Raw genomic sequence first — 20072 nt, 5'->3', positions numbered from 1 at the left:
GAAGAAGGGAGCAAGTGCAGATAAAAAAATGTTGTTTAAAACTTTATACTGTATAATAAAACAGAGGTCTTTTCTGTGAAAGTGACGCCTTCTGCCTCATACCTTGTTTTCGGTGGCATGTTTTTCCTTCTCAACCTTGGCCAGTGTTAACTCGAGGTCATCAATATCTTTCTTTAGCTCTGAGCATTCATCCTCCAGTTTCCTCTTCTTGGCTGTCAGCTCAGCATTAATTTCTTCCTCATCCTCGGCCCTTTCAGTTACCTCTTTAACTTTAGCTTCCAGCTGGATTTTGGTTTTGATGAGCTGGTCACACCTTTCCTCAGCATCAGCCAAAGCATCAGCTTCCTGGTGGGAAAATACTGTTTTTACGGATATGTTTTTTGATGTAATATTGAGATGCTTACCTTCATAGTTTAGAGTCCCAGATAGCAATTTTGTAGTTAAAAATTTGGTTTATGTTCCAACAGAATGAAACAGTCAGTTTTGAAATCTAAAACTAAATAAAATTATTTTTAATCTACATGAAGGCCTGAGTATTTACATATTTGTACAAGGTATAGAATACAATATTATCCTATAATATCAAACATTGGAACAAAATACATAAATTTCGGTTTAATCATAGGTATATCTCCCACATTTATGAAGTGCTGAGTGATAAACATATGCTAAGATACGTATAAATACCAAAGTCACAGTTATGCTCACATCATTCCTGTATTTCTCTTTTTTCACACTACTGTCTTTTTGGAGCAACAGTTTCTGATTTAGATTTTCATCACCACAGCCCAAAATTTCTCAGCAGCTAGCAGCTTTGGCTTTTCTCTGTGAGACCCTCATCAGCTAAGAAGAAAAGGAGTTGCTGGAAAATTTGCCTCTAGGCTTTTTTTACAACAGATGTCCTGTGGTATTTGTTATATTTTGTCTCAAGTTTCAGTCTAGTAGAAATAATATGAAAGAAAAATGATAATTTTAGTGGTGAGTGGATTTTTTTATCTTTTTAGAGTTCAAGATTCTTTAAAAATTGGGCATGTAAATTTTCCGATATGTCACGTACATTGCATAGTATTACTTCGACGATACAGTCTTTTCTATTCTGTGAATGATTTAATTCAGAAACCACAACATTATAATACTGCAGATGTACCACATAATTTTATGTAATGTTTCTGTGATTTAGGCGGGCGAGTGAGAATATTAAATTCTCTTTCCTCTCAGTTAGTTCAGTATTACAATATAGTAATGTTTGTAACAGCTAAGCCACCACCCACACCAGAAAGAAACAAGTTGTCTTGTTTAATTGGAGAATAAAGAGAGGAAAGAAATGTCCTCTTAACTTGTCCTAAGAATTCCTAATCATGTGTGTATAAGGATAGGCATACTCAGTTTTGGAAAGAGAGGAAAAAATTACTAGAAGAACAAACATTATACTAATAAAAGTAAAGTTTCTTGGTTGCTCTGATGCAGTTTAACTGATAGAGACCTCAGCATACACCATAGAAAAGTCTCACCCATGTAATATCTTGACTACAGCTTCCTGACAGTCCTTATTGAAGCTAGTTATATTTTTAAGAGCACTGCTTAATGAAATATAATTGAATTGAATTAAACTGTAGTTTCTATGTGTCTTTTGAAAACGTAGTTTTAAATATCAGCCTGATAGTCACAGTTCAGTTGGGATGAGGCACACTGGTAGTACTCACAGCCTGCACTTGGAGCTGCAGGTCATTTTTCTCCTGCACCAGTTTCACCATTTTCTCCTCCAGCTCCTTCCTCTTTGCCTCGGACTTTGCAAGCTCTTCCTTGGTTTTCTCAAACTCTTGTTTCATGTTGGCCATCTCTTTTTCAGATTCTGCACTCCTCAGCAAGGGCTTGATCTTGAAGAACAGCTTCATCCAGGGCCAGTGTTTGACATTCATGAATGCACGAATGTTGTACTGGATGCAGAAAATGGACTCTCTGAAAGGTAAGTCAAATTAATATTAAATGTTTAGACCATGATGACACAATAAGCCAAATATAGTGAACCTAATTTGAAGAAATGTCTACCTCCTCTCCACCATTCTTTGGTACTCCACTCTCATCAGGAAGCCCCTGCACCTAGCCTGTGTGCGGGTGATGAGCTGTGCCAGCTTCTCATCTCTCATCTCTTCCAAGAGGCCTATCAGCCCAGCTTTGAAGAACACCTTGGGTAAGAACATGAAAATAGGTGCAGTGTATGTGCTTGTTGTTCAGTGTAGTCCGGTACTCTGTCCCCCATGGCAGATAATATGGGAAGTTAAGAGAAAGAGCATAAGCACAAAGAATGTATGTAGCGATAGACCCTCTTTTATATCTCCAAGCTTCCAGTTACCTGCAGTTGAGGAACTATAATAGCCAGACATTTTGCCTTTGTTTTTATTAACCCTTGATTCTTTTATTCTGCAATTTTGTCTTAAATTAGGAACTCTTAATTAACCCTTAATTAAAGCATCCTATGACAATGAATTTCAGTTTTATTCAAGTGTTAAGTCAATAAGCGCTTAGTTGATTTCTTTTAAATACACTATTTGATCATTTCACAGACTATCTGGAGTATCATTCTCAAGCCGTGCAAACCAAAACCACATAGTACTTGAAACAAGCAGTTCTTTTACCTTGGTGTGACCAAATTTGTATTGAGTGTGGTCTATATCAATTGATCCAAGAAGTTTCTCACAAGCCTTCTTGCTGTCAATGAACTGTCCCTCTGGGATAGCACTTGCATTTAATACTTTGTATCTGGGGGAGAAAATGGAAGGACTTGCATTGGAATCGATGATCTTAAGGGTCTTTTCCAACCTAAATAATTCTATGATTCTATGAATACAAAGAGGTCTGTTGTTGAGATCAATTGGCTGGTACACTGCAAGAAAGACTCTAAGAACTGTTGAGAACGTAACAATGTTGCTAAACATAAACATTGGAAAAGGTTTTAGTCACCAGAGGTGAAACTTAAATTTCACAAGCTACTCAAGATGGACAAAATGATCCAGTAAGGGGAAGAAGTCTGACCTCTGTTTAAAATCTGCATACAGGACTCTGTTGGGAAATCCTTTCCTGCAAATTCTGATCCCTTCCAGCACGCCGTTACACCGCAGCTGGTGAAGCACCAGTTCATGCTCCATGGCACCTAGCAAGTCAGAGCACAAATACATGCTACATTCTGTAATACAGTGGGGAAGAGCTGCACCATACTGAAAACCTTCTATATGTGAGTCTCTTACCAGGTGTTTTTGTTTCATTTGGGATGATGCAGCGTACAAAATGGGGGTGGGTGCTTCGCAGATTGGTCATCAGCTTGTTTAAATTCTCCTGGGAGAGTCATTAACAAAAAAGTTTATATTAACAAATGTAATTTCCACTATAAACATCAAGCCCTCTGAAATGAGATAATGAGATATCAGACAAAAATTAGCTTGCAGAATCCTGAACTGAAGCCCCCTGCACCAGTTTTTCTGACTTTCCACAGATCTTTGCTGTATTAACTTAATGTATAAAGTTCTTCTGATTAATCTGTAGGAAATATCATACTCTTAAACATACAATTTTAATACATTTCACTGACTCTAATGGAATGCCTTCATTAGAAATTATAACCATCTTCCATTGGATGTACTCAGATAGCTAAACTGGAACCTCTATGAGGCAGTTTGAAGCATACTACAGTAGGCATTTAAGATGGGTCATATATAGTACACTATATAGAATCTGAGTGTTTTCCCCACTGAAAGCAAAAGGAACGAAAATGACAAGCTGAGTTTTATATGTCTACATTACACGTTTATCTTGTAAGGTAAGATGAGAATAAAGTGAGATGAATCCCAGCCTTGTTTTGTAATTAATATCTGTATACTTATTTATAAATAATTATTGCCTCTAATTAGTGGAGGCAAGCAGGTGCCTCCAGAGGACATCTCAGAGTATGCAAATTAAGCTGCCAAAACATTAAGATGTCTGAACACTAACATGTCTAAACAAGAGGGATAGTGGAAGAAAGTTTGAAAACGTAACAGAAATGCAACCCAAATGCAGCAAATAATATTTCTCCTATAAAATTACCTCTTAAAGTCTTATGACCTTTAAACATAGGCTTATTGCATTATTTTTGAATGATACATGCTGGCAATAATCTCCCATTTGCAAGGCCTAGGCACTACAGCTATGATTATTTTTCTTGGGCATATACACACATGCCCATGTCCTGTTTTGGAGCACTGGCTGGAGGCTGTCAGGTGATCAAGAATCATATGACAGCAGATCTGTAGAAGAAATTAAGCTATATCAAGAAGGGAATCCTAAATGAAGGATGAATATGGTAATAAATAACCTCAGGAGAGACTAGATATTTCACCTGGCGGAAGTGTAGCCAGGCAGCAAGACTTGGTTATGACAAAGAACTGTCGAGCATCTGACATCTTAAAAATCCATAACCCAAGCAGTGATGGTATTTCAACTGTAAGAGATTGATCCCTGAATCATGGAGAAAAACTAGAGCAAACGGAGCAAACAGATCATCCTCCAGACCCATGGGCAGAATGTTGTTAAAGGGCAAGAAAATGTTCTGAAGTCAGAGGTGGGCATCTGAAGGAAATCTCGTATATTTTAGGTATATTTTAGAAGTTTTCTGTATGACATTCTTCCATCTGGAAACATCATCCTGGGACAAGTGGAAAAAAAGAAAAGTTGTGCATTCAGTGGAACGGAGCATAAATAGATTACAGTGGGTTTATTCCTGGCAAGATATGGCCCAAGAACTTCAGGGTCATTTAACACAACTAAGCCAAAAAAAGACTAGCCATTTTAAATTGTGGGTTTACTCCTCATCTTAGGAAGAAATAGTGAACTCTCTACTGTACCCGGAAAAGAGCTGAGACAGTCTGGAAGGAAGAACCCTTCTTCTTGCCACCTTTCTTGCCAGCACTAGCCTCTGCAAAATTGAAAATAAATAAAACAGGTTTTAGATTTTTAATTTTGCCTTTTATGATTCCTTTTTGTAAGCTGTACATCAGTGAAAATATGGGATTCATAGAACCAACCTGCTTCTGCTCCACCATAGTTGGCAAAGAGTAAGGCCAATGTTTTCAGTGATGATTTCTGGTACAACCCAATGACAGTTTCATTCAGGGGGTCTTTGTTCTTCTCAAGCCAGCCAGTGATGTTGTAGTCTACTGTGCCAGCATAGTGTATCAGGGAGAAGTGGGCCTCAGTCTTCCCTTTGGTAGGCTTGGGCTTCTGAAAGTTGCTGGACTTGCCCAGATGTTGGTCGTAGAGCTTGTTCTTGAAAGAGGTGTCAGTTGCCTTGGGGAACATGCACTCCTCTTCCAGGATGGAGAAGATGCCCATGGGCTGGAAGAAATGCACAAAGGAGACAGATTTTAATTTAGTTTTCAGGACAATAATGACCTTCACCTAGGCAGAGTAGTGGAACATAGACTGAGATACACATCACAAAAGGTTATTATTCAACTACATTTTCTGCTAGAAAGTGAGATTAAACATATTGATACTTAAATTTTGTAACACCAAATGAATCATGAAGATTAGCGGAAATTCATTTAGTTTGTGTTGAGAATGTTCTTTATAAAATCAGAGGACTACCTTCTTATCCAGGGGGACTCAAAGCACACACAGATGTCAGATGAATTGAACATGAGCCAACAATACACCCTCGCTGCAAAGGCAGCCAACTCATCCTGGGCTGCATTAAGAGTGTTGCCAGCAGCTCAAGGGAGGTGATCCTTCCTCTCTACTCAGCTCTGCTGAGAAACATCTGGAGTGCTGTGTCCAGTTCTTGGCTCCCCAGTACCAGAGAAACATGGACATAGTACAGTGAGCCCAGTGCCAGGCCACGAAGATATTTAAATGACTGGAACATCTGACATACAAGGAGAAGCTGAGAGACATGGGACTGTTCAGCCTGGAAAAGAGAAGGTTTTGGGGGATCTTATCAATGTGTATAAATACCTAATGAGAAGGGGGTGAAGAAGACAGAGCTAGAGGCTTCTCAGTGGTGTCCAGTGGCAGGACAAGATGGAACAGGCATGAATTGAAATACACGAAATTCCATTTAAACAGAAGAAAAAAGTTTCTTTACTGTGAGGGTGGTCAAAAGTTGGAACAGGTTCCCCAGAGTATCCGTGGAGTCTCCACCCTTAGAGATATCCAAAATCCAACTGGACATGGTCCTGAGCAACCTGCTTTAGCTGACCCTGCCTTGACCAAGGGGATTGGACTAAGAGATCTCCAGAGCTGCCTTCAAACCTCAGCAGTTCTGTGATTCTGTGATTCTAACTACTTATCGTCCTGCCAGCCACTGAACTTTCCATCTCATGTGCAGTGCGACTCTCTTCTCATTGTCAGTCAAAGGATGCATATGTAAGTGCAACTGTGTGCTGACAGTTATGTATGTCCATCTTCTATGTTAATTTTATAAAGATATAGCTATTCTGCTGTACAAGCACAAGTCTGTTAGAGCTGAAAGGTGAGGAGGACATGCTGACCTGGAAATCGACTCTAGCTGTTTTGGAAGAACACTCTTATTGGGAGTTTAACAATCTTTCGGCACTTGAAAAGAGATCAGTATAGACTTGCTGCCACAAAGCTGTGTGAAATCTCCTTCATGTCTCACTTGCCAAAAAAAATAAACTACGGGACAAGGTATTTTGAATAACAAAACCTGAATATTTGGACATGAACATAGAAGATCCCCTTGAAAAATGAGACCAAGTAATTATAGAATTTCCATGCATGTAAATGCATTTGAACAAGAAGGATACCTTCTCAATGAGCTCAATGCAGGCAGCCAGGTCCATCCCAAAGTCAATGAATGTCAATTCAATTCCTTCTTTCTTGTACTCCTCCTGCTCCAGCACGAACATGTGGTGATTGAAGAACTGTTGCAGTTTCTCATTGGTTGATGCACAGCTGCTCAAAGCTGTTGAACTGGAAATAAAATAAGAAAGACCCATATCTGCAAGATGCAACAATAATTGCAAAACCTTATCCTTTAAAAAAAAGGAATGCAGTTATCTTGGCTTCATTGTCAAGTTTGTGCATTTCTCCAGTCTGCTTTACGTCTACGTAATGAAACAGAGAAATGCATCAAACTAATTGTCCACAGGAATTTTTTTTCATTGATAAAAATGTGAAGATAGAATATATTTCCTGTATAATCTGAGACCAAATTACAGGCAGAAAAAAAACAAGCTTAGGCCTATCATGATATACATATCTTTATACTGTCTTGTCCTTGATCATTTAAACCAAGGAATTTTTCTGATTGGACCATTCTGTACTTCTGAGTTTGCACATCTTGAAATAAGGCCTTTGAAAGGTCATTTTTTACTTCATGGCAAAAAAAGGCAAATAGCTGCAAATAATTATGTGATGATATTCTTTAAAAATATGTCTCAGAATGATCATAACATCCATTTGTCACTTCCAAATAGCTCTTTCCCAAATCTTTATTACTTACATCAAAGATCTCAAAGCCAGCAATGTCCAGGACACCGATGAAGTACTGTCTGGGCTGCTTTGTATCCAGCTGTTGGTTGATACGAACAACCATCCACAAGAACATCCTCTCATAGACAGCTTTTGCAAGAGCACCTACAGCATTGTGCACCTATAAGAAAAATAAATGTCTGGAGTTACTCTACAGAGCAGAGGAGAATCAAAAGGATCTTAATCCAAAACATGGCTCCAGGTTACCACGTGCTTCTTACTTGCTGCGCAGTTTGACCCTTGGTCACATATTCATTCCCAACCTTGACTCGGGGGTAGCACAGTGCCTTGAGCATGTCAGCTGAATTCAGACCCATAAGGTATGCAGCCTTATCAGCAACTAAAAAGATAGAGAAAAAAGGAAGAATTTAGTGTCACATAGACTTTGAATCCTGGGATATACTCTAAAGGCTGCAGGGTTCAGATTTCTGTTCTTGAAATCTTTCGATATACTCTCATAGAGGGAATCTTGGTAACATCAAAATCTTCATTACGTATAGTGAGCTTTTCTAAAAGAATTTATGTTTGAAAATCTTCACTGAAGCATGTAGAAAGGAATGATGTTTTCAAAAATCTTCTGGCACAAAATTGAAAGCTGCAGCTTGCCAGTTTGAATATTCGTAGTACATGCGTAGCTCAGGAGCTGCAGTGACAACAGTCAGGCACTGATCTACACTGAGATGATCAAAAACATCCAATATTTAGGGTGGAACACAGAGAGGATATCTCTGTTCTCTTTCAGATTCAGGGTCTACAACCCTTTCTGAGCTTTGGTTTCTGATGTTCAGTAAAACTCACTGGGTTTTATCCTTCTACCTATGGTACTTCCCACCTTCTGCCTTGTCCTTTAGCAGGAGGAGCCATTGCTCAGAGAGCTGGAGATGTGGGTTGTAGGTCCTGCGCCAACAACGGAGAGGAATCAAATACACCTCTCACACCAGAGTGCCCTGAGTGTCAGACAGGTGAGGGTGAATGGGAACATGGTCCCCCATCCTGTTAAAGCTGAACCACTTGGCTGTTTCACAATTGCAAGCCATATTCCAACAAAGGTATGACTTTGTTAATAATGTTACAGGAAGGACATCCATCACTCCTGACTTCCTGGAAGTGTACAAAGGACAGTTTAAACTATTAATTGCTCATAGCATAAAATACAAAAATCCTGAGATGAGGGAACTTGATGTACTGAGAAGAAGACAAGGGACAGGTTTTTTGTGGCTTACTGTTTTCCTTGGGATCCTAAAGTCCAACAAAGAACAACTTTTGTTGTCTTCCACATTCACAGCGGCTTACAGAAGGGTTAATTATTGAGTTTGATAATACCTTCTGTGCCGTCTGGCTCTGCCTGCTCCTCTCTCGGTTTCTGCTTGAACTTCAAGTTTCCATAGTGCATGACAGCCCCTGTGAGCTTGTAGATGGCAGTCTTTTCATCAGCAGTGAAGCCCAGGATGTCGATGGCACTCTGGTAAGTGCAAATTGAAAATCAGCAAAGTGAAATATTTGCACGTTGTGTGATGTATGACTTTTGGCTGTTGACCTGTTTTGTAAGTTACTTACATCTGTAGCCATTAGCTCCTCCTTATCATCAATGCTGGGAACAGTGATCTCACCTTGACTCACAAAAGGATAGTCATATGGGTTAGTGGTGATGAGGAGCATTTCTGAAAACAAATGGGTTCATAGGTTAATTTTCATTGTTTTTGTAATGTAGTTAAATGTTGCTCAGTGATCTTCCTCCAAAAACCTCAGTGATGCCTCCTACCAATTAGCTCTGGCTTCTTGTTGGAGGTGACCTGATAAAATATGTGGTAGCTTCTTTCTGCCTTGAGCTGGAAAGTGACTCTTGATTTCTCCAGCAGATCTGGCAAGGAGGGTAGAAAGAATCAGGCACAAGACCACACGTAGAGGTAGAAATTTGGGAAGGAATGTGATCAGGCCAGGGGAGTCTCTTACAAGTTTCAATGTCAGCAGAAGCCAGTTTGCCTGTGGCTCCAAAGTGGATTCTGATGAATTTGCCCTGTTAAGGAGAAGCAGCAGCATTTCAGCCTGGATGCATTTCATTGCCATCTCCTTATGTGAGAGTACCACTAGCCCATCACTACTGTTATAATGAGGAGGGATTTTGTTTAAAGCAACAACTTACAAAGCGTGAGGAGTTGTCATTCCTCACAGTCTTGGCATTTCCAAAGGCCTCCAGCAGTGGGTTGGCACTGATGATTTGATCCTCAAGCGTTCCCTACAGGACAATAATTATTGCTGGTTATCCTTTTCAAAAATCATGTCAGGAACAGAGGAAAGAATTGATTCACGCCAGCATCTATTAATTTACCTGCATTTTGCCAGACTGCTCCTCCTTCTTCTTCTCCCCCCTTGCTGCAATTGTTGCAAAGTACTGGATGAAACGCTTTGTGTTCACAGTCTTCCCTGCACCGGATTCTCCGCTGTCAAACCAAAGAGAGAGGCAGAGAGCGTATGGTCAGGCAGGAGGTCCCCCTGGCACTGGGCAGCCCCACAGAGACCCAAGCAGGGGGTGTACATACGTGATCAGGATTGACTGGTTCTCACGATCTGTGAAAGAGGCAGAATGAAAGATAGTTTTAGCAGTTGACCTGGGTAACACTGAGCTGAATGAAAAGTGAAGCTGTAAACGTAAGTTAGGGCTGCTTCAGAAAGTCCAACAGTACCTAATTCCCTTCTAGGTCCTAATAGCAGTAAGTATAAGCCCAAATGGATGCATAAAGCTGTCAGAGGCATGTGGTCCTGAGACAAGTTGTGCATCCACTTGCCCTTCACACAATTCACACCAAGAAATCTAATCAAACTGCCTACCTGTGTTCAAAATAGTGGATTATATGGAATAATAACTTTTTCTTTCCTATCAGTTAAAAAAAGTAGCAAAGTCAGGTAGTATTTCTGCAGTGGGAGAGTGTAGAATTTCATACAATAAATGCAAATAATACAGAGTGTTGAGACCATGCATGCTTCTGGGTCTGTTTCACTTGAAATTAATTCCTGGATAACTCAATCAAGTTATCAGTCAAACATCTCTGTGGTGTTTTTAGCTGTTTGTCACATGCTCCAGTGAGATCAGTGGGGATTTTTGGTTTAGATTGCTGTGAGGGAGTTCAAGCACTCACCAGTCAGCATGAACTGATAGGCATTGTCAGAGATGGAGAAGATGTGTGGAGGGGCCTCCTGGCGCTTCTTGCCTCGGTAGGCCAACACCACCTCCGGGTTGTATACTGGCAGCCACTTGTAGGGGTTGACAGTGACACAGAAGAGACCCGAGTAGGTCTGCGAGGAAGGGAGACAGCATGTTGGCTTCCACTTAGCCTGGTAGAGCAGTTCCTCTGAGCCGCCCAAAGGAAGACTGCTGCTGGTACTTACGTAGATCATCCAGGCTGCATAACGCTCTTTGAGGTTGTACAGCACAGCAGGTTCGTGGAGGTGGGTCATCATGGCCATGTCCTCAATTTTATCGTATTTGGGAGGGTTCATGGAGAAGATTTGATCATCCTTCACGGTCAGGGTCTGCCAAGGAAACAAAAGATCCATGTATGTCAGCTAAAAGCTCAAAGTGGGAATCAAATGGTGTCCTTCAGCCTCATTTTTCACTCACCTCTCCAGCTTCAGTTTTGACAGTGACCTTCCCTGATTCCCTGCTCTGGATTGTCCCTTTCACAAAGGATTCTTTAGGATGAGCCACAAAGACGGATGACTTGGCATCGAAAGGCTTGTTCTGAGCCGCAATTCTTTCCTTCTCTGACTTTCGGAGATAAGGAGCCGCCTCCCCAAAGACAGCCATCTCAGAGTCTGCAGAAGCCATGTCTGCACTTCACTGAAGGTACGTCAGCAGAGGAATCTAATGGGGAGGAACAATACGGCACTGATTATTTACATCTATTCTGTAAGATTGGGAAAAAATTTATATTCTGTGCCTTGGTTTCTCTTCATACTCTGAGTATTTGGAACATCTAACATGAGCTAACTAGTGACTTAATTTTTAGGTTAACTTAGAAAATAAGAGCTTTTCATTGATGTAGTCTAGGTCTTCAAACATTTAAGAGAGCAACTTTTAATGACCCACCAAAACTGGGGTTTGGTGCTTTACAAATACTGTGTCTGTAAGGTAAGAGTGAATTTGCTGAGCAACTTTCACTAAGACATCACTATTAGGAATGGAAATACAGTTAGGACATTTTGCTAAAAGGATGAACGGTGAAGTAACATTTCAGAAAAGCTGTAGTTTAGGCCACCTACCGTCTTGGAAAACATTGAACTTGTTAGACATTTATCTATTAAATACAATGGTAACAGAAAGGCAGTGGGAAATCAATGAATTTCGCTAATGAAGTTGTCAACTGAAAGAAAAGGGCAGGCTTTGTGACCTTTTAATATTCTGCCATAATTTAATTTGTTGTATGCATTTGTCATTCTTCAGTACAATATCTAAATAATTTCAGCCCCAAAGTTCTGACCTGAAATAAAATTCAAGCATTGAAATTGGAATTGCCAAGCCTGTATTAAAATCCCAAATAAATACTTACTGAAAAAAATCTGGGAAGACGTGAGTTCTCAAAACTTTTAAAAAATAAGAGTATTTCTTCAGATGCTTTATTAAACATGTAGGTAGCTAAATTTAGCAACTGCACTTGAAAATTCTCTATCTACATTAGTAAAATTTATTCCCTCTTTATTGATTAGGTAATAAATATTTTCTTGTTTGGAGTAAGAAAATGGGTATCTAAGAGAGCTCTCGCATTTTACAAAGGTGGTTAGAAGGTCTGTATGCTCAGATGATTTATTAATTCATACATTCTCAGGTAAAATGCAGAATTTTGCACTTTTTCCTGCTGTGCTCATCTTGGTTTGGTTCTACTGCTGCCATAGCAAAGATGGGAAGCCAGCACACCTTGATCCCTGTTAGCTCAGTTAAACAGAAGTGAAGAATTTCCCCCGGGGATTTTCTGGTCTGCCATCAGTGGTCAGAGACTTCAAACGCAGCCAGTTGAAAACCTTGGGCACCCCACCACCTTCTACTGTAATCATGCTAGGTTTGAATATAGGGTGAAACAGTGACCCTTCCAGAAATCTCACCCAAAAGGATTTTTATCTGCCCTCTAAGAATTAATAAATCAGGTTCTTACCTCTCGTGACACCAGATGGGTGGCTTGCAGGCTGGCAGCTGGTCAGTAGTGTAAAACAGAAATGGCAACTCCCTACTTGCTGCTGCACAGAAATCCAGAGTGAAAATGTGCAGGTGCCTTGAAAGCAGATTTAAAACCTGAACTGAGAAATTGAGTCCCCTCCTGGAAATGAGCTTTGGAGGCTGCAGGAATGTTGTGGCACATAAGGGCACCATCCTCTTCCTGCAAGCCTGCGGGCTGTGTACACTTACCTTGAAGTTTTCCGTGGAGACAGGGCAGACTTGTCACAGGGACATTTTATATGATCTAGTCTGCAGATGCTACAGATGCCTACTCTTTCTTCGGTCAAAAAATTTTTGGCAAACCTTCTTTGGTAAAGCATTGTCTGGCAAACTGAACTAAGGGCATAATTGTCATTTGACATGACTAGATATAATTAGAAAATTTTGATGTCTTACTGACTATATGAATACATCTCCTATAAACAATCTGACAAGGGTGTTAAGGAGGGAATCTGGACTAGTCAAGGCACTTAAAGAACTTGGATGCAGGACTTATGGATTCTATTGCTGGCTTTCCCACCGACTCACTGTATGACCCAGGGTGGATTGCTTGGTATGTCTGTTCTGCAGATATCCCAGCTGTACAATAGGTAAAACAGGATGTTAAAAGATAAATTAGCATTATTAAAAGCTTTTGGCAGTTGTGACGGTAAAATCCTGAAAGCGGAAGTGCAGACGTCTAACAGTCCATGAGGGTTACAGGCACAGCAGGATGGTCAGCCAAACACCCTGTGCACCACCTTATTCTATGGGAGGGATTATACCTGCTGAGACTTCTGATCTGCAGGTCAGTGCCGGCGAGCGAGAGATGCTCCCTTCTTTTGCTGGCAACTTCTTAGCTTATCCAGGTGTTCCCATGCCTATAACCCTAGGAAAGATAACTCTGATCTAGGAACGACACTGCCAGTTTTTTCTCCTACCTAGTCGCCATATCTATACAAATAATTGGACATACACCCAAACACATCACCTCAGTATGCAGTCCCAGATGCTCTGCACCCGATACATCCTCAGCGCAGCACTTCCATTTCATCACAAATATCTTGCACACTTACACATTTGCACAGTTCAAAAAACCACAGTGATACTTTTACCAGAACATTGGGGGTGGCAGGCAAGCCTGTACAATGCTGATGGAGTGGGGGGTAAGGGGGATTTGCCGGTAGTCCTGGAGAGAGTTTTAGGAAGAGGGCACTGTCAGGTGAGCTCCTGTCAGATTTAAACACATTCTTCCCCTGGTCATTGGCATTTGGTTATTAAAAGAGATCAGTGGATAACATGTGGGCAAAGTTAGAAAAATGGTGCATGGATCTGATGTAATATCCAGCATCAGGCAACGTCTTGTAAAGCCCATTCCAAGGAGGTCTGCAGCATTGCAGTGCCCGCTTTGTTGGACCCCAAGCCCAGAGCTCACCGCTGGGCTCCATGCACAGGGCATTGGCAGGCTGATGGAAACACCCTGCACCCTGTGCAGGAGAAGCCCAGAGTCAGCCAGTGGGAAATGGTGAGCACAGGGGTGCATCTGAAGTCTTGCCTCTCTGGGAGAAGGCACCAAGAGGTGCTGGCAAGGGCACCTCCCTTCAGTGGCACCCAGAGTTCCCCAGTGTGGGGCCAGCCAGGCATTGCTCTGCGGGGCTCTTGCAGCTGAGTCCCTGGGGTGTTGGGGTGCCATGTGGTGTCCAGCAGCCTAGTGCCTATCGGTCCTGACTGAGGAGGGGACGGAAAGATCTTGGCAGCTCAGAGCCCGGGGTTAAGAAGGCCACGCAAGAAGAGCTGAAGATGGCTGAAGCTTCTCCCAGGGTGTGAAGAGCTGGGGGTTTTCTGCCCTCAAGCTGGGGAGGGAGTTCTGGTCTCCCATTCCCAGGGAAGCTGTAACATCTGCACTGTAAAGGCAGCATCCTCTGGCAGCAGCAGGCTAAGTATTAAATAGCTGCTCTTGGTTTTCTGTGGGGCCCTGCTCTCAGTGGTATGTAGCAAGCCTGTCTTATGCAGTGCTGTCAGGCTGGGACAAAGTGCCCTCAGGATGTGTCAGGGGCTATATGGAGAGTCTAGCTGAATGTGCTAGGCTAGATCACCTGACTTTGGGGACTAAAAATCTTTGACTTCCCAGTGGTCAATGACAAAGCCAGTCTTCTCAGCAGAGTTCTTCTGGGTTTTTGCTGTTGTGTTGTCTAGGATGTGGACCCAGCTGCCAGGCAGCTCTGGGCATGCAGTCAGCCAAGGGAAGGTCTGGTTTGAAAGGGAAGCAGCCAGTAAGTTAAGGTGTCTCCAGGTGTGGACAGTCACTCAACAGGGCTTTGGGGATTGAAATTAGTGTCAGTAGGTCCCCATAAGCCAGTGTTAGAAACCTAAAGTCTTATTTAAAAAGTGGTCCAAATCTCAGAAAAGGGTTGTGAAGCAGGGCATAGCAATGAAGAAGAGGCTTTTATCCAGATGGCTTTTGAATATCTCCAGGGATGGAGACTTCACAATGGCTCCAGGAAACCTGTGCCGGTGCTCACCCTCACAGTGAAAAAGTGTTTCCTGATTTTCAGAGGGAACCTCCTGTGTTTCAGTTTGTGCCCTTTGCCTTTTGTCTTGTCACTTGTCACTGAAAAAAGTCTGGCTCCATCCTCTTTGCACCCTCCCCTCAGGTATTTGTATACATTGACGAGATCCCCCTGAGCCTTTTCTTCTCCAGGCTGAACAGTCTCAGACTTTTCTCATAGGAGATGGCTCCAGTCATCTTAGTGGCCCTTTGCTGGACTCTCTCCAGTAGCTCTATGTCTCTGTTATACTGGGGAGCCCAGAACTGGATACAGCACTCCAGGTGTGGCCTCACCAGTGCTGAATCAAGGGGAAGCATCACCTCTCTTGCCCTCGACAGTAAAGAATTTCTTCCTAATATTGAATCTAAATCTACCCTCTTTCAGTTTAAAACCATTATCCCTCATCCCATCACTACACTCCGTGATAAAGGGTCCCTCCCCATCTTTCCTGTAGGCCCCCTTTAAGTACTGGAAGGCTGCTCTAAGGTCTCCCCAGAGCCTTCTCTTCTCTAGGCTAAACAACCCTAACTCCCTCAGCCTGTCTTCATAGGGGAGGTGCTCCAGCCCCCGATCATCTTCGTGGCCCTCCTCTGGACCCACTCGAGCAGGTCCATGTCTTTCTTATGCTGGGGGCCCCAGAGCTGAACACAGTACTCCAGGTGGGGTCTTACGAGAGTGGAGTAGAGGGGAAGGATCACCTTCCTCGACCTGCAGGGAACACTCCTCCTAGTGCAGCCCAGGACACCGTTCACCTTCTCTGCAGCAAGGGCACATTGCTGGCTTATGTTCAACTTGGTGTCCACCAGGACCCCCAGGTCTTTTTTTGCAAAGCTGCTTTCCAGCTGGTAAGCACCCAGCATATACTGGTGCATGGGGTTGTTCCTTCCCAGGTGCAGGGCTCTGCACTTCCTTTGCACTATTGGACCCAGTATTGACCTCTGGGTTTTGCCTAACCAGTACCCAGTTGCACATTACCCTTAACATAGAAAACACTTCATGTTAAATGGGCCTTAACAATTGCAGAATCACAAAGACTTCAAGTCTTACTGCCATGTTTACCACTATTGCTAATTGAGTTAACTAAATCATGTGTGGATTTCCACCTAAAGACCCTTTGTGACATTAAACCAAAGCAACTAAGGTGCACAGACACCTCTACATTCCCCCAGTAAACTCCATGCTTTGCATACAAACAGGGTGAGATGCCTGTAGGTTCAATATCATGTCCGCGGAGGCAAGAATACATACGCTGGCTAGAGATCAAACCATTTGCCATCTACTTCAGGGACTTAGCCTTCACTATCTCAAATATTGAACTATTCATTTCACTGAAGTTAATCTCTGCTTGATCCTTGGAGGAGAATCTGGATGTAGGACTACCAGCCAGCAGGATCCGGTTCTAATAGTCGTTCTGGCCCACTCTGACTGAAGCTGTTTTCAATATGGGGCCATAACAGCCATGTGGAAATAGGCATCCTGAAGGTTGAGGGGTAGGAGCCTGTGACACCATTCAGTAGAAGAACTAGCATCATTATATTGAACGTGTGAATCTAGCAGCTTTCCTATCACCAGGAAGAATCACCACATTCCTTGACACAAAGAAATGGTAGCTATAGAGCTATTCCACTGAAATGGGAAGGAGCAGGTTCCCTGTCCCCAGAGTCAACAGGCAAGAAACTTTCTGCCAATCTGTTCTCCTTCATCTGAGACTGCAGACCTTGGGCTCTGACAGTCCAGGCATGCTATGCCTGTGGTCACCTCCTTAGAAGGGAAAGCAACCTTGCAGACAGAGGCATGATACAGGATTTACACAAGAGAACTCAGAAAACTGCAGACAGTCACATCCTGCAAGGAAGACTGGGAATGCTGCCTGATTGCCCAGGGTGTAGAGGGGCTGTAGCACATACTGTCACACCTAACCCTGCACCAAGTGTTGGAGGAGGTCCTACTTTGGCCGAAGGTTTCTGTGGGCATATGCAAATCCACAGTGTGAATATATATGCTGGCTTAAGTTCAGAGGATAAGAAACTATTGTTACTGTGGATCCTAATTTGCATTTCCGTGCCCATCAGAACTATTGACCTATGTCTACATTAATACCTCAGTACCAGTATAAACCTCAAAGGTGGCATAATGTGACTATGGGTATGTGGGCTTTGCTTGGTATCTTGGAGTGAAATCCCTGAAAGGTGCTTGGTAATAATCATTCAAGAGTCTGAAGGATTACTGAAATCTAGCAAAATTCTCCAGAATGTTGTATATGGAGATGTGGCCCAAAAAGAACAATTTGCATGCTGAGTTCAGGTAAAACTTATATACTTCAGATTAAATAATCGTACCTCCACCATGAAGCAGCATTTATAGAGGACATCAAGTATGTCTGCTTACTTTTCTGTCCATTGCACTGTAATACAAAAATAATCCTGGTGGCTTAGACCAGCAGGGGTGAAGGGGCCTGACTGAATTCAACATTAAACAGTCCAGTGCCATTCAAACTGAGTATCAAGGCTATTCTAGCAACTCCTCTGGCAGAACCAGCATTAGAAAAACTCTTTCAGACAGTCAGAACAAGAAGATAAAATGTTAAAACATTGACTACTTTCACTTGAAAACTCTAAATTCAGATCCATTTCCTTTTTTCCCCTTTTGCATTAACTAAATAAAACATGGAAAACGAGAACTTCTCATTCAGTGTTTTCAGTAGATGTTTTAAAATATCTTTTTGAAGTAAATTATGACCTACAGCAATGGCAGCTGTAACAGCATGTGTTGTGAACACAAGTAGTGTATGAACTCTCAGTGAATATCTACACGGGAAAGAGACCTGACAATTGGACTAAGTTTGTGGAGGCTGGAAGAGGAGGCAGGAGAAAGTGCAAAAAAGTTGGGACAATAACCCAGCGTTCAGTGTTTTAGTGTATGACATAAAGCTCACAAAAAGAAAAGTGAAGTGTTTGGTCAGCTGGCATAAGCATCCCTGAAAAGGATTCTAAGCTACTGAGCATCTGCTTTGGATTAGTTTTAATTTATAAAGCTCATCTATCCCACCCAGGTATCACTTATATGACACTGGCATAGTGGCTTCTTACAAAGATTCTTACAAAGCAACAGTCTCTAATCTGAAGTAGATGATCCAGATTTCACTGTAGTTTAACTCTGTAGATCCCGGTAAGTTACAACAGGGAAAACTCTGCCCTGTTCCCTGTATCCAAGTGCAGCCAAGGAGAAATCTGTCCAGGGAGGGATCTGTTGAAAGAAGTGCAAATGCCTCAATGCAAAAAGAAGAATGCAACGTTTCCTGCCAGCCATTAATTTTCTGTCAATCCTATTTCCATCTTTGCAGGGCTGGACTCCACTGGGACCAGAAGCAAACCACAGCACAGTTAAAAGAGAAGCAGTGGACTGAAAGCCATCTCTGGATACAGACTGTCCTGCACAGCAATGTGGTGTCAGCAAGGCGCGCATTCCCCATGGAGGAGAAAGGATTCAGTCATGCTGAAAATAGATCCTTCTTGAGACAGAGATCAGGCAGCTGCCTCCCTTTCTGCCAGCCCTTAAGATGTGCATTTTCTTCTCCTGATCCCTGTGGTTAGCTGAGATACAAGGAGTGAGAAGGCAGTTTTTAGCTAGGCAGCACAGGCAGACTGGAGAGGGGAAGTGGAAGTGCCTACAGACTGCTGTATGTTGGCTAGTGGGAACCTCCCTCTCATACGTGTTCAGGGTTGTTAAGCTCTTGAACTGGAATCAAAAGAATGTACCTGTATGGCAGGAGATTTTGCAGTAGGAAAAGGAATCTTTTACTGTAGCCTGGTGATCCCCAGTCTTTCACCCTGGGAACTCCTCTCAGGCCTTCTGCTGCACTAACTAGAAGAGACTGCCCTCCAAGAGGAAAGACTTTGGGGTTATGGTGGATGTGAATATGAGTGCTCCCACTGCGAACAGGATGAACCAAGTACCATGTGGTGTTAGAAGTGTTGTCAGCTGATTGTAGGAAGCTATTATCCCTTTTGCTTGACACTGGTGAGTCCTCATCTGAAATGGTTTGTCCAGTTTTAGGCTCCCCAGTTCAAAAGGGATGTGAACTAATGGGAGAGGGTCCAGCAGAAGGCTAGCAAGATGGGCAAGGGTCTAGAAAACTTGTGCTATGAAGAGAGTTTGAGGGCATGTTTAGTCTGAGCAAAAAAAGGCTAATGTACCTGAGGAGCAGTTACAAAGACAATGTGCCAAGCGTTTTTCATGAGTAGCAGACAATATAACAAGGGGCAATGACCACAAATTGTTGCTTGAAAGTCTCCAGTTAGACATTAGGAAAATTCTTGACTATTGGGTAATGCAGAAATGGCACAGGCTACTTAGAGAGGTTGTGGAGCCTCTGTCTAAAAAGCTTGGCTAATCAAAGCCATGCCTGATCTCACCAAAATTGGCAATAGATCTGCTTGAGTTGGGAGACTGAACTAAAGACCTCCAGATGTTCGTTTGCAACAGCATTTCTGTGACTTTTATGTGGAGGTTCCCTCTATCCATCCAAAGTAGACAATTGCTCAAAGCTAAGCAGAGAAGGTATTTGCAGCTTCACATCTTGTGCTAAGAAACAGAAATTTTCCTGTAGTCCTGAAAAACAGCTTTGCTTGAGTGGATCACTGGGCATGAATCTTTCATCTCACTGCACTGTTGGAAACAGTTAATTCCATGCAACTTGTCAAGGCATATCCCTCCAGAACACCGATTCCAGAATATCGCTTCTCAAGAATGTCATCTGGAAACGTCCTCAGCAGCAGTAGGCTTTGGTAGCTTTCAGTCCTTGAAGAATA

At 42.4% G+C, this 20072-nt stretch overlaps 1 protein-coding gene across 1 annotated transcript; it reads right to left on the bottom strand.

The window, feature by feature from the left end:
* Positions 1-96: 96 nt before the first annotated feature.
* LOC104072473 (myosin heavy chain, skeletal muscle, adult-like) lies at positions 97-11350 on the bottom strand. The gene is given in 22 exon segments (XM_009583091.1): positions 97-345; positions 1704-1959; positions 2050-2186; positions 2637-2760; positions 3034-3151; positions 3246-3333; positions 4878-4948; positions 5058-5367; positions 6798-6933; positions 6935-6963; positions 7496-7645; positions 7746-7864; positions 8848-8986; positions 9082-9185; positions 9287-9385; positions 9478-9541; positions 9668-9760; positions 9854-9965; positions 10065-10092; positions 10662-10818; positions 10912-11055; positions 11144-11350. Coding segments are annotated over 22 exon segments (2934 nt in total).
* Positions 11351-20072: the final 8722 nt, after the last annotated feature.

This window comes from Fulmarus glacialis, unplaced genomic scaffold (assembly GCF_000690835.1).
Source record: "Fulmarus glacialis isolate BGI_N327 unplaced genomic scaffold, ASM69083v1 scaffold168, whole genome shotgun sequence".
Lineage (NCBI taxonomy): Eukaryota > Metazoa > Chordata > Aves > Procellariiformes > Procellariidae > Fulmarus > Fulmarus glacialis.
Note: the sequence above shows the minus strand (reverse complement) of the source record. Positions and strands in the feature narration are given on the sequence as shown.